Source organism: Epinephelus moara, chromosome 7, assembly GCF_006386435.1.
Source record: "Epinephelus moara isolate mb chromosome 7, YSFRI_EMoa_1.0, whole genome shotgun sequence".
Lineage (NCBI taxonomy): Eukaryota > Metazoa > Chordata > Actinopteri > Perciformes > Serranidae > Epinephelus > Epinephelus moara.
The window spans coordinates 11381249-11395790 of record NC_065512.1 but is presented as its reverse complement, the minus strand read 5'-3'; the positions used below and the strand labels follow the sequence as shown (position 1 = coordinate 11395790).

At 40.3% G+C, this 14542-nt stretch overlaps 1 protein-coding gene across 1 annotated transcript in view; it reads right to left on the bottom strand.

Annotated features, from left to right (window-relative positions):
• pde11a (phosphodiesterase 11a) overlaps positions 1-14542 on the bottom strand; it is a 65624-nt gene that overhangs the window by 22060 nt on the left and 29022 nt on the right. Inside the window, exons 8-13 of the mRNA XM_050049904.1 lie at positions 11825-11892; positions 11632-11724; positions 9082-9132; positions 5445-5591; positions 5200-5307; positions 3479-3588 (exon numbers count right to left, since the gene is read on the bottom strand). Coding sequence (XP_049905861.1) covers positions 3479-3588; positions 5200-5307; positions 5445-5591; positions 9082-9132; positions 11632-11724; positions 11825-11892 — 577 coding nt within the window. The remainder of the gene's footprint in view (positions 1-3478; positions 3589-5199; positions 5308-5444; positions 5592-9081; positions 9133-11631; positions 11725-11824; positions 11893-14542) is intronic.

Below are 14542 nucleotides of genomic sequence, written 5' to 3'. Positions count from 1 at the left end.
TACAGAACAATCTGTCGCTTGTTCCAGGCTGTTTTGTGTCAAAGTCTCGCTCTAAAACCTCGAGAAGTGACTTGTTGCAGGAAGAAAATGGAAGAAACTTAAGTGAGAGTTGCAGAGAGCATTGTAACAATCTGAGCCTATCAGTGGCAAAAACAAGCAAATTTAATGGATGTAAATTTACAGGGTGCACCCTTCCCAGGTGGTTACATTGTAGGTGCCGGCAGCAGCCCTTTCACTCAGTATCCCTTTTATCACTCAAATCGGACCAATTTCAAAAGTGATTGTTCCCACAAGTCACCTGGACACAAAAACATCCCCTTTAATATTGCACCAAACAACTATTTGCTATGTAAAGATTAGAGCTGTCCCTTGACAATTGGAGATTCGAATCGGCAGTCGGAGGCATCTCAATCGACTGAGATAGCTTCAAGTCCAGCATGGTTGTTGTTTTTTTGTTTTTTTTTGGCTAGTCACTGTGCTGTGCAGTGTACCTCAAGAGACGCTTTGGTCCCTAGATTTTGCCGTGGAGTGAGCACTCTTGACTGTCACACTACTCTTTGGTACAAGCAGCTGTGGTCATGATGCAGCGACACAGAGGAGGAAAAACTTTTCACTGTAAGGCTCCGAGATGACATTATCTTTTCTTTTCTGCTTGGAAGTGGTAGATTCACAGCTTATAGATCCATAATACAACCCAGTCCCTGGCAAAAACGTTGTTGCACATTTCCAATCTGTTGTTAGCACAGTTAGCTTGTTTACTATATTACGTGGATGTTGCTGTCACACTGAACGTTCCACTACCCCGTTCAAACTTAAAAATGTAATATGGGGGAAAAAAACATGATTGGTCGAATACTCATATTAAACAGCTGAATCTGATTTGACTTACAAAATTCTCGGGTTGGGTACAGCCCTAGTAAAGACAAAGTAAAATAATGTTGCCCAGAGCAGAGAATGAAAGGGTGCAATCCCAGCTCAGATTCTGAATCATAGCTATGTTCTGAATGTCACATAGGGTTCCTTTAATTGTAACTACATACAAAAAAATGCTATTACTATGCTACAGACATAAACACTTTTTAAATTAAAGCTCAGGGTTCGCATTTTAATCTCATGGTCATTGAAATTCTTATTCTACTTCAATTGTGCTGCAGTACAGAGCCGAAACAACAAAAATGTGTCACTGTCCTGATATATTATGACTGTGCTGTTTGTGGTAACGGTGTTGATTTTAAGATAATAAAGACACACTTTAAGATTGCTGCTTTATAAGCAACGACAGTGTTTCGCAAATAGGGTATGTGTGCCCCTAGTGGGTGTTTGGAGTACTGCAGGGGTTATGTGATTTTTTTTTTTTTTGTTATTTATTTATTTTTTTGTTAATTTAAAAAAATCAGTCATGCATACTTCCTAAAATAGTTGTATCAGTAAATTGACCTTTCATTAAGTCTCACCCTTGAACACAGACTGGCCAATCATAGCGTAGCATCGGCCAGTTCTGATGGAGGGTCAGGATGTGCTCCATCAGCTCTCATGCAATCATTTGAGATTTTCTTCATTCTTCATTCTTCACTATTGTGGCTTTTGAAACTAGTCATGTTCAAATGTTGTGCCCTGAACATATGTAATAGTGATACTTGTGATACTTGCTACCCGGGGAGGTTGAAAGGAGCAGCCGTTTAACGTTATATGTCGTCACTAAGTTAGCACTTCAATGTACGGAAGCGTATTGCATTCACTTGACAAATAAAAAAAGCTCTGTTTTTCTGAGTATAATATATTTATTTTTCTGTTTTTTGGTGTAATATTTTCTGTTTTTTGGAGTAATTTTTTCCCTGTTTTTCATGGTCATTTTTTTTCTGTTTTTCGGAGTAATATATTCTGTTTTTCTGAGTAATTTTTTAAATGTTTTTTCTGAGTAATTTTTTCCGTTTTTCGTGGTATTTTTTTCCTGTTTTTCGGAGTAATATATTTATTTTTCTGTTTTTCTGAGTAATATTTTCTGTTTTTCGGAGTAATTTTTTCCCTGTTTTTCGTGGTAATTTTTTTTCTGTTTTTCAGGGTATTTTTTTTTTCCGTTTTTTGTGGTAATTTATTTTCTGTTTTTCATGGTAATTTTTTTTCCTGAACAAGGAGACGAGATACTTCAAAATCTTGCGAGAAGCTCCCACCTGGCACCTGCAAGTGACCCCTGCATCGAGAAGCTCCCACCTGGCACCTGCAAGTGACCCCTGCATCCATGGGAACTCCTGCTCATGGATGTATTTTGCATCCGTGTTCCTGCTCCTAGACATTTTCAACTACGGGATCAATAAGGGTAAGGCACATGATTAGTTACACACAGGGTATGATAATCTAGCTATGTTTTCGACTGCATCCTTCTAATGTAGGCCTATTGCTCAATGTAACAGGTTAGGTTAGTAACAGGTTGTAACAATGTTAGCTGACAAACATGTATGGGCATGATTTCAGTTGTCAGGTAACCTGTTACTAACCTAACAGAAAAAAATACTCAGAAAAACAGGGCTTTTTTATTTGTCAAGCGAATGCAATAAGCTTCCGTATCAATGAGACGCTAGCCCCTGAAGTTGTACTAAATGTAAAACCATGCTACTTTTTGTGTGTGAATTAAGACCTACCCTGTTTTCCAGGAACAGTTTTGCTCCCACAGTCTGTGGTTGACTGGTTCGCTGTCTTTTGTCTTTGTCGGCAGGTGCTGTAATGGTTCTCTTTTACACTGCTTTAGCTTCTGTCTTTATCTTTTTAACCTGTTTCACTGCTGATATATCCTCTGTCTGCTTCTCGCTGAACTGGCTTTTTCGCTTTCCCCAAAAAAATTATAAATGTTTCTTCAGGGAGCACAGTTAGTGACCCTGGGCTCCATGCTCACTCTAACAGCTTGATGGACCATCATAAAATGACAAAAGGTTTGAGAACCACTGGGTTACAAGAGCTCCATTATGTCCTTTGTCAGCCTTAAGTAATTCAGCACTGGCCAGGTCAACATTCAGCTCAAAATAACGAACAAACTCAAACTATTTTTGACCGTTGATGTGATGAAAGAGCAGATGTAAAAATACACACACAAAAAAAAACCTGATCAACAAGTTTAATTTTGTTCAGCATACATGTTTTCAAGATTTATAATTTAGCCCACGGTTATGTCTGTCATCCACCTAGTTTCCGTCTTGGATTCAGAATCAGTTTACACTAATAACCTCTGTGAGGGCAGAGAACATTAAGTTGAAGCAATTTATTAGTTTAGCTGCTGATCTAAATGTGCTCGGAGTCAGCAGTGTTTACAGTCTCTTCATTAAGCAGACCCTTATATAAGCCTTATACAACTTGCCACTTGACTCTTGCTGATCTGGGCCGGACTGCCACAGACTGCTGCAGGTGGTAAAACACACTATAAACAGCGTGTAGGAGGGAGTGTGTTTATGTGTGTGTGGCAGAGGGATAAAGCGGGAACACTTACTTTGCCTGAAAAGCGTTGTTGGTTCCCCTGTGGTCCAAGTCATGGCACACACAGCCCACAATAAGCGCTAAGATCTCCACCTCTGTCAGGGTCTCCTGGAAGCCTGCCGTCTGATTGGTACAGGGGAGAGAAGGCCAATGAGGAAACAAACACACAGATACAAAGCTGCATATCTTATTCTATGAACCTGTGAGTACATTGAATAAAAATGAAAAACACACAGCAGCAGCATCCGAAAAAACGGTATGTCCCCAGATAGCCAGTGGGACTGCAGTAACACAGTCACACGGGGAGCTTTATGGCTTGGATGAATGGCTTCTGGAGGCCATGTGCTGAGTGAGTCACTGTAGGTCATTGTGGGGATAGCGGCAAAGATAGCACGGCCCTCAGCCCACTCATTAAAACACATGGCAGGAGAGTGGAGGGTCCCAGAACAGCTTACACACTACTATTTCATCTCCCTCTGCCAATAATCAATTCAGATGGGACACCAGGCATTAATGCTGTGCTTGATTAAATGAACAACACTCTGGTGTTTGTATAAGTGTGTGTGTGTGTGTGCGTTGCCCCAAGGACCTGATGAAGTAATTCTCTTGGGGTCTCTATTCAAACAAACAGCTCTGGTTTGGCTCTGCGCAGAAGTGGCTGTTTGTATAGTTAATAATACAATGACTCGTAATTTGAATTTCAACACAAGTCAAACAGAAACGTATCACGTTCTGTCGACCTAATAACATTTCAATAAGCACTAAAGTCTGGCTTGCATTAGCCGCTTCATTCATGCTCCACATTGACTGGCTCGACAACCAGCTGACTAGCAACGTCCAATCATATTCATGTAGGTGTACCCTGCTGTCTTGAACTTGAAGCTTCTTTTACTCTGATACCTTCATGCTAATGGCGTTTGCTGCTGCAGGTCCCTTTATGACCTCCAGTGGAAGAAGTAGTTTTAAGATGCTTTACTTAAATAAAAGTACCAATACAACAATGTCAAAGTACTCTATCACTAGTAAAAGTCCTTCACTCAAATTTCCCCACCATACCTCTTCAAAATTCCTTCTTAACGATGTACTATGCAGACTTTCCAAAAAAGCAATGTGTAGGCTAAGGGGCATGTTTGTAGTCCCCGAATGATAGGCAAATGTTTGCCTACAGAGTTTACATATCACCTTGGGTTCGTCCTTCACCTTCTCAAAATGATCCCACACTTTGGATTTCCTGCGCGACATGTAATTGACTAGCCTTTGTAATAACTGCAGGTACCACCCCTGGAAATTAAGGTTACTTCTCCCTGACTGCTGAGCGTGACCACTTCCTGTGTCTGTCCTTTCACATTAAATTCCCACATCGTCTAGTAAAGTTTCACTTTTGTTTGGTTTCTTTTTGTGTGTTTGTTTTTTACGACTAAGCGACCAATGAAATCTTGTCAACTAATGACCTTTCTGGTCAACTAACGTTTGGAAGACTATTAGGGGGCAGCCCTAGTGATAACACCTCTCTAGTGACAAACTTTGCACAGATACAACACAGTATAGTCAAGGTCAGACATTTTTGGGGACATGAACAGAAGAAAACCACATTTTTTAGTGGACGGGGTCTTTAACTACAATCTAATGTTCGTGTGTGAGAATCCTCCTGGCTGCTAAGGTCATTTTAAGTGTATGAACATCTGCTATAAATTCTTCAACATAAGTGTCTTTGGCTAAACTGATGATCTTTACCGTTAGCATGGCAAACATGCACTGGCAGACGTTGAAGGCATGTCTCCAGTTGTGATAGAGAACCATTCTGTAGTTTTTTCTGACTGTCAGCAGCCATCTGCACAGTGTCTGGAGGGGGAAGACGGAGATAGAGAGGGATGAGCACACGGGTCAGCAGTTGTCACGAGGACACATTAGGATTCGTGTTCTGGGTACATTCAGTCAAGTATTCAAAGGAGACAGACAAAGACAGTCAGCGGTCTCACCTCATAGTCGATCTTAAATTTCTGCAGCATCCCCAACTCCATGAACATCCTCAGAGCGGCCGTTATCATGGCGTCAACGTCCAGGGAGAAGTCGTCAAAGGAGAGCTTATCGATGCCGAGCTCGCAGACCAGGGGAATGTTGGCAGCCTGTATCATCGTGGAAAGAGTAAACATAAAGGAGGGGAGAGAATATGAGTTCAGAGAGCAGGAGAGGATGGAGAGGTCAGGGGATGTTGTGCCACTTCCAGATGATACATGGAAATATGGAGACATGCTAATTAAGACTCTGAGGACTCATTTGGAAGGGGTTAAGATTAATGAGGAAGTATTTCGCCGCTGTTTACTTTCAGAGCTCATTGACGAATGAATCTGTGCAGTAGTAATCATCAGCAGTGGCTTTTTTTCAGTATTATTCAAATAAAAAAATACATAACACACACATGATTCCAATTAACCATATTCATACTGAAGCATCTGCTATCTCTGATGTGGTCCAGTGAGCAGATACGTCTTATCTGCCTCTAGTCAGCATTTCTAACCTGCATCTCATTCCAAAGAGTCACAGCTCTCCTACAAATCTGTGTTGTTTTTCAGTACAGCCATGTTTCTCTTTTGTCTCCCTGTCTCTCCTCTCTAACAGCCACCAGCATCATGTCTGCCTTCACAAATGTTTGCCTGTCAGGTCAGCAGGTATTCTCCTCTCTCTTAATTCACAGCCCCGGGTTACGAAATGTCAGCCAGGTTTGTTTGCCGCTGCCATTTGCACTGCGGTGGAATCCCAGTCAAGTGTGCTCTGCGAGGCTCCGTATGTAGAGCAGTTATGAAAGAAAGTGGGGGGGAAATGCAGGAAGCGGAGAGGGCGCTGGATGAGGGGGCTGAAAGATCACACGAGCACACACTGGAAAGCGGGGTTCCTACTTTGCCGTGATGGCCACAGGGGAAAATCCAACACATGAAAGTGCAGAAAAATAGGTCATATCTATATTTCAGAAGTGTCATGCCAATTAAAGATGTAGATATTTTCACATTTTACTCTTTATAAGTAATGCATTGAGAATGATTGCCTATTGATTGGAGTAATCCATTTCAAATACCACAATTAGTTTATTTTCTTCGGGGAATTCTCGACCCATATTTATGCCTGCGTGCCACAGCAGTTGTTTGGTGGACCTGTAAAATGAAGACAGGCTGCCAATAATTCATTTCTTTAACCATAGATTTTTTTTCTTTCCCATTAAAAGTAATGAAAGATTATTATTTAATTAGACAAAAATATCTTAATTAAAGGGCCCATGAGCTAAATTTCCAGGACTTTACCCCTCTTGTAAATAACAGTTACATTTCGGGCGTCAGAGAAATCTAAATCTTTTTTACTGCTGAAGCATTGCATCATACTCTTACTAAATGGAGGGGTTTAGCAGAATCATAATGGACCTTTGATATTTTAATTTGTCTTAATTGAATCAATAAAAAGCGGAGACATTAAAGGAATGCATTTACGGAAATGATAAAACAATGAAATTATATTATGGCAATTACCTGCGCCAGCAGAGCAAACCTGATGATCACAAATTGTAATCCGCATTGAGAGTGTGTACACACTGCAGTACGTAAAGGACAGACTACATGACTACTCAGAAAACATTCATATGTGTCCAGGCAATGACAAATGACCTGTTTTGTCGTTGAAATGTGACGACTTGTTGGCTCTTTTTCAGCTAACAGGTGTAAGAAATGACTCCACATCCTCCCTCATCCTCTACTTTGAGGAAGATGTATGTTGAACATATTTACTCTGAGCTGCAGCTTTTTGGCAACAATTCTCATTTAAAGCAGAATACACTTTGTAATGGAAACATGTGCTTCTGTGATCTTGTTGTTTGTTCACAGGTTTTGTTTAAAGGAAAAGGCTGTATATTTTTCTTAATGTCAACGAATCCCTTGAAGAGATGAAAATGAAAATATTCCATGTGCGCCACCAGAGCTTGTTATTGATGAGATCGGTAGGAAACTGTTTGATGATGGCATCTCGTTTTCTGCTTGTAGTTTTAATCGTGTAATGTATTTAACAGCATGGACACTTTTTTTTCCTCTTTAAAATTAAAGCTACAGGGTGTCTGCAGGTCTTTCCTCTTTAAAATTAAAGCTACAGGGTGTCTGCAGGTCTTTAAAAAGTCTTAAAATGGGGCGTCGGTGGCTTAGTGGTAGAGCAGGTGCCCCATGTACAAGGCTGTTGCCGCAGCGGCCCAGGTTCGACTCCAGCCTGCAGCCCTTTGCTGCATGTCACTCCCTCTCTCTCTCCCCCTTTCACACTTGTCTGTCCTATCAAATAAAGGCTAAAAATGCCCCAAAAAATATCTTTAAAGAAAAAAAAAAAGTCTTAAAATGTTAAATTAAGTATTACACCACAAGGCCTTAAAAGTCAAATAGTCTTAAATTTGAATTTGTGAGGTCTTAACTACTGCAAACATTTTATCTTATTTAATTTATCCATTGTTTAATTTCTTTTTGTGGGTTAGGGTTAAATTTGGGTAAAATCTGTCTTAAATGCATTAAATTTAACTGTCTGATACTTGTAGACACCCTGTTCTATAAAAATAAAAAGCTGTCACTATATCCACCCAGTAGTACATGAGAAGAACAGTATGTGGAAAAAAAATCATATTCCTTCTTGTAGTGCTTCTGATGGCATTTACTAGAATCCACTGCACGTGAACGAAAGCAACCAATCAGAGCTGATAAGTCTCTGTCAATTTTGTCAATGACTGCTCGTGAACTGCGGCCAAACTGTCAAAACTAGGCAGCACTGTTCAAATACGAATCTAGATTCTGTTACTACATTGCCTCTGTCTTGCCTCAAATATTAGCAGAAACATATTTTAGTGTACTGTTTAGCTGTAAAATGAGAAAGGTTGTGACCGGCCACGATGTTGGATACAGTCAAGCCAAAACCAAGCACCGTCCACTGGAGCAAACTTTTTCATCTAACAGCTAAACAGTACACTAAAATATGTTTCTGAAAACATTGAGGAATGAAATAGGCAATGCAGTAACGGAATATTTATTAAGATTTGATCAGCGCTGCCTAGTTTGATAGTTTGAGCGCATTCCACAAGCCAATATTAACATGATTGACAACTGCATCAGACTCCTCGGCTCTGATTGGTTGTTTATTTTACATGTGGTGGATTCTTGCAAAAGCCATCAGAAGCACTATGTGGAGGCCAAGGAGTATGATTTTTCCCCCACAAATCATCTGTTTACTGTACTCTTGTATGTAGCGACAGTCTCCGCAAATATGACAAAACGTTATTTTTATATAACAGATACCAACTGTAGCTTTAAGTTTGATGGGTTAGCAAATCTGGGGAGAAAATATTAGACAATATGATCGAGACACAACAACGTAGAATTTGAAGTCGTGTGTGATTTATCCTGGCTTTATTTAGTATATCTCCTAACCTAAGACAGTAATGTTCCTACTGTTAAAGGATGTGGTTTTGAGAACAAGCATGAGATGTGACTTTAATATCTGTGTTGAGCTCAGAGTGTAGAAAACTGACTACTACTGTCAGTACTGAGAAAAGCCGGGCTTGCTGAGACAAATGTAATGATGATAGCAGTGAATATCTGTTACCTTGAATTTGTCAACTTCAGTCTTGGAGCAAGTGGCATGGTAAGACAGAACCTGCAAAATAATGACACAGTGTCACTCAAAGTATTTTTCAAATCATTAAAATAACCAGTGGGGCTCTGAAAGAGAAGCTACGGCTGAAAATACTGCAGACAGCTTTTTTCAGTGGATCTTCCAGATGAGGAAGTTGACACTCGCCTCTAGAGCAGTCTACAAGTGTTGCGATGTCAGCCCCAATTCCATCGCTATGTTCCCTTCATTTCCTGAGAGAAATACCTCACACAGACCTCCAGTTGCTTATTTGATCATAAATGCTCATGTTTATTCAGCGCTGCCAGAAGCAATGCATCTACATATTAGTTCATTCTGTGCCTCTCCTTTTAAATGTTATATCTCTCTGTTCTCTGCTTCTCCTGTCTTAAAACAGAGTGGTGCTAACTACTATAATGCACCTTAAAGCTCCCCATTGTAATGTAAGGACGTACTGTAAAGGCTGGGTAGTGCTGAATGCCTACACACTGCAGGGCAGATGAGGGATTGCTTTTCACTGCCTCTCATTAATTTTCAATAAAACCTTTGTGAGAAGGTTATCTACAAAGAGACATCAGCACTTTTTTTCATGCGTACATTCTTGTGGAAATATGAGACTAAAACAGGAGCCAAGCACAAATACCCCTGAGAGAGAATAAGTACGAAGAGGTTTTATATTAGCCATGCAGCAGCCGTTGTTTCCAATGACTTCTGGGTAAATGTTTCAGCACAGAGCGTATGTTGACTGGAAAGGAAAATAAAGGCACCGTAACAGCTAATGGAATACAAGAACAGATAGGACACACAGCGAAAAATCATCCGAGGGAGGGCATGAAGCTGACACAAACACAATGAGCATACAGGCATGACAAAAGGAAACTGCAGTATAAAGCAGGAGCAGAGCAGAATCAACTTAAAGGGATAGTTTTGGTCTTAAAAAGTGGGTTGTGTGCAGTACTTATCCATCGTCAAAGTATTACCTACACACTCTAAAAAATTATTCATTTGGTTAGTGGATAACACTTAAAATAAAGACGTTTGTTTCATTAACATGTTTTAGTCAGTCGACAGCTTATTTTCAATAGGATGGAATTAAAATAAATAAGTTAGAATATCTTAAATAAAATAATTTGACCACTAAATATCAAGTTAATTCAACTTAATTAAGTTTTTTGAGGTCAAAGCAAATCATGTTGGTTGTACTAAACTAGCTGAGTTTGTCAGATTATAAAAGACTCATAGTATTAACTTTATAAGGCCTTACCTAACTTTTTTTAAGCTGAACTAGTGAATTCTTTTTAGAGTGCAGTAGATAAGGTCAGCATACCCCCAGTTTGGAGAAGGAAGCTGGAATACAACACGGAAGCTTAGCGATATACTGCTGTGAATGGGGTCAGCAACAAAATGTAATTTAGCCACCTAAAGAATGTAAGTGTACACTATATTTAGAATATTTTCACCACTTTACTTTGCTGTCAGACAGCAATTTCTGATGGGAAACTGAAGCTATTATATTGCTCTCTTCAAAGCCAGGCCCCATGAAGAAAAACAGCGATTTAACATCACTGAACACAGGAGCTGCTGGTCTACCGCTGCCTCCATCAGTTTTGATTGTGTTGTTGTGTGACTTTGGTGTTCGAAGGGAACAGTTTTCTTCCAGTTTGTTTTGCTGTCAAAGCTAACGTTAGCTAATGCGCTAAAAAGTTAGCATTGCAGAGAAATCCAATATTCCTCTTAATACCTCCCCAATTTCTGATTAGGTGGACATGATAACCCTTAATACACAATGTTATTCATTCCTACAACAGGAAATACTTTTCGCCTAACCTGATATGAATTGTGTGCTGTACATACGACCAATTGTGATGATCGCCTCCATCCAGTCCTTTTGTCTTATTACATTTAATCATAGTTGTCTTTGTTTTTGTTGACGGATAGTGGCGGCTGGTATGTGATAAAATATAAGTTTTGAGCCATGACTCCTTCTAGCCTACAGCCCTGTGGTGGAGAGGCGTGTTTTGCCTCCAGCTAACAAACTAACGTCATTGTGACATTGGCTCTAAAAGAGTCTATATAACAGCTTCAGTTACCCATAAAAATCACTCACTGGGCAGGGTAAAGCACTGAAAATATTCTCAATATATTGTAACTTAAACTGATTGTCATTTTTTTTTTTTTTTTTTTTTAGCTGACTAAAATGTTTTGTTGCTGCCCCCATCCTTAGCAGTGCATTGTTTCTTTTCTAGGTCAGTACTCCTGTCTGCTTCTCCAAACTGGGGGAGTGTTGACCGCCATCTACTGTATGTAATACACTGACTATGGATAAAAACCTCATAAAATGACACTTAAAAAAATCCTACCTATCCCTTTAAGTCAACACTGTGAAGCCGCATTACATTTTGCATAGTAATGTTTTGTTTTGTCTAAATTAAATAAGGAAATAAAAGATTTCTTCTTCAAAACATGGAAGAAATCTTTATTTTCAAATAGTGATGTGAGGCAGGAAATCAAACGTGTTCTTACATCCAAAGCCACAGACTGCTTGGCCCAAGATTTCTTCACCTGGTCGTACATGATGGTGTTGTTGATGCCCAGTCCACAAAAGATGACAAACGCCTGAGAAAGCAACAAAGAGCACACACACTCAGCTACAACACTTTCAGATGCACCCACAATCTACTGTATGTTGTAAAGGAAATAGAAGCAGGGGTAATACTTCAAAGAGACGCTGGTCTGCGTCATCGAATGGTTTCCCATCGAGCCTGTTCAGCACTTGGGCGACACCTGTTACACAAACATACAATAGCAACGTAATGTTTAAGCTCCTATATAGGCACGACTCCAGCGCATATAACCTGCCTCCAATTAAAAGAGGATCAAACCCACACACTCAATGTCATCGACTAATGTGCATTATTAATGGAAATTAAGCAGAGACACAACATCCGATCACAAAATTAGTATGTAACAAGGTTATGCAAAACAAAGAAAAAATCCGGCACTGGTGAAATTGGCATTCAATTAATGTTATCTATGACAAGACATCGTTATCATCCACAATGCTGCGTTGGCATTGAAGCCTTTGTATGTGACAGCAGAATTCCCTATTTAGATGGCTCCTCTCATCATCTAATTAAAAACAGGGGAAGGCTTTGTTGATAAAGCATAAACATTTAATTGATAGAGACTGACGTTTATTGTCGCTGAGAAATTATGCTAAAAAGTAATTACACAATACATTACCATCTTTATTTATCTCTAGGAGGTCAAACAAACCTGCCAAAGTGACATTTTAATTTCAGTGTATGGCTGGAAATCCACAGAGGAGAATCTGGATTAGTACTGTAGCCATGAACAATTTTCATTATGGCGTCATTACATTTAAAATACAAGCCTGATGTTTTCTCAAATCTATTATTGCTCCCTCTGTAATGAGCGTGTAATTTGTGATGAGTTGCCGCATAGGTGGCCCCAAGCATAAGTGAACTAAATGGCTGCTCAGAGCCCCGTGGCCACCACATCATATTTAATACACCACATTCCTGATGTCACGGGTGTTTCATAATCACAAAAAACACATAAAGTGGCAATAATCTGCAGCTCCATTACGAACTTTTACATAAATTACCCATGTGTTGTGTCACTGAGTTGGGAGTTGGAGGATGGTATCAAATTTTGTATTTTCCATATCCATAGTTAGTGTATTCCATACGGTAGATGGCAGTTCACGTGCCCCGACTTCGGAGAAGCAGGCAGGTGTACCACTGTAGAAGCTCAGTAATCTACAGTTGTAGATGGGGGCAGCAGCAAAACATATTTTGGCCACTTTAAAACAATAAGTATCAGTTTAAGTGTACGCCAAATTTATAATATTTTCACCACTTTATCTTGCCATCAGACACCTCTTTCTGATGGGGTACTGAAGCCATTATTGCTAACTCCAAAATCAACAGACCCCATTAGCAAAAACAATAATTTAAGGCCCAATCCCAATACCCCCCCTTGTCCACTACCCCTTAGCCCTTGGCCCTAGCCCTTGCCCACTACCCCTTGGCCCTCAAAATGAAGCAACGAGGGGTAGGGGTTGAAATCTTTCCCTAGGAATTGGAACACCACTTACTACGTCACCGCGTCAGTTACGTTCACGCATACGTAACTATTTTAAACAGAAACCTGCGAGCCATCTACATTTCCAACCGGCATCTACAATGAAGTCTCATTCATCCTAACGTTACCAATCGCATTTGCATTATTCATCATGCTTCGTTTGATGAACGACAGACGGCAGGGGACTTCTGCTAGCTAGCTAACCAACTAACATTACGAGGCAGCATAGTTATTCTAGCTGGCGTGTTATCGTAATGTGAAAAGTCCGACAATTTTGCAGAACAGGACAGATGACAGATGCCAGATAGTGCGAGCTAGCTAGCTAGCTAACCAGCTAACATTACAAGGCAGCATAGTTATACTAGCTGGCGTGTTATCGTATGTGAAAAGTCCGACAATTTTGCAGAACAGGACAGATAACAGACGCCAGATAGTGCGGCCTAGCTAGCTAGCTAACAAGCAATCTGACGACGGTAACGTTAGCTATGTATGAACTTTTTTCGCCGTCTCTTGCTCGGTGGTAGCCATGGCGACGTCTACCCCTTGCTGGCAAGTCAGCATCTGAAATCCCTCGCTCCGAAGGGCTAGTTTCATACCCACTACCCCTCGTTATGCCCCCTACCCCTACACGCAAAAAGAAATTGGGACACCACTACCCCTCGCGGGAACGCCCAAATGTAGGGGTAGGGCCAAGGGGCTAAGGGGGGGTATTGGGACAGTCCCTTAGTGTGCTGAACATTGGAGCTGCTGGTCTACCACTGCCTCGATCAGTTTGTTAGTTTGTTTCACTGTGTTTCTTTGGTGAATCTGATTGAACGCGTTTAAACAGCAAAGTCACACAATAACACAAACAAATATCTAGGCAGTGATAGACCAACAGCTCCAGTGTTCAGCAAGGTAAAGGCACGGTTTTTGTCAATGGAGCTGATTTGAAGAGAGCATAGATAAATTGTTGTCACAAACGGCGAGGTAAATCAGTGAAATTTTTCTAAATAAATAGTCCACACTTAAACGGATAATGATTTTTTTTTTTTTTTTTTTTAGGTGGCTTAAATATGTTTTGTTGCTGCCCCCATCCATAGCAGTACTTTGCTTAGCTTCTACTCCTGTCTGCTTCTCCAAACTTGGGGCGTGCCGACTGACATCTACTGTCTGTTATACACTGACTATAGGTAACCTCATACAACCCCACTTCAAAAAATCCAAACTATCCTTTCAACTCGATAAGGAATTATACCAACCAGCCTAAACTCAAAGTAATACAATAGCCTAGCTGTTAATCATAATGGGACATGCAGTTTGTGTAACAACAAATGGCGCTGTTAAG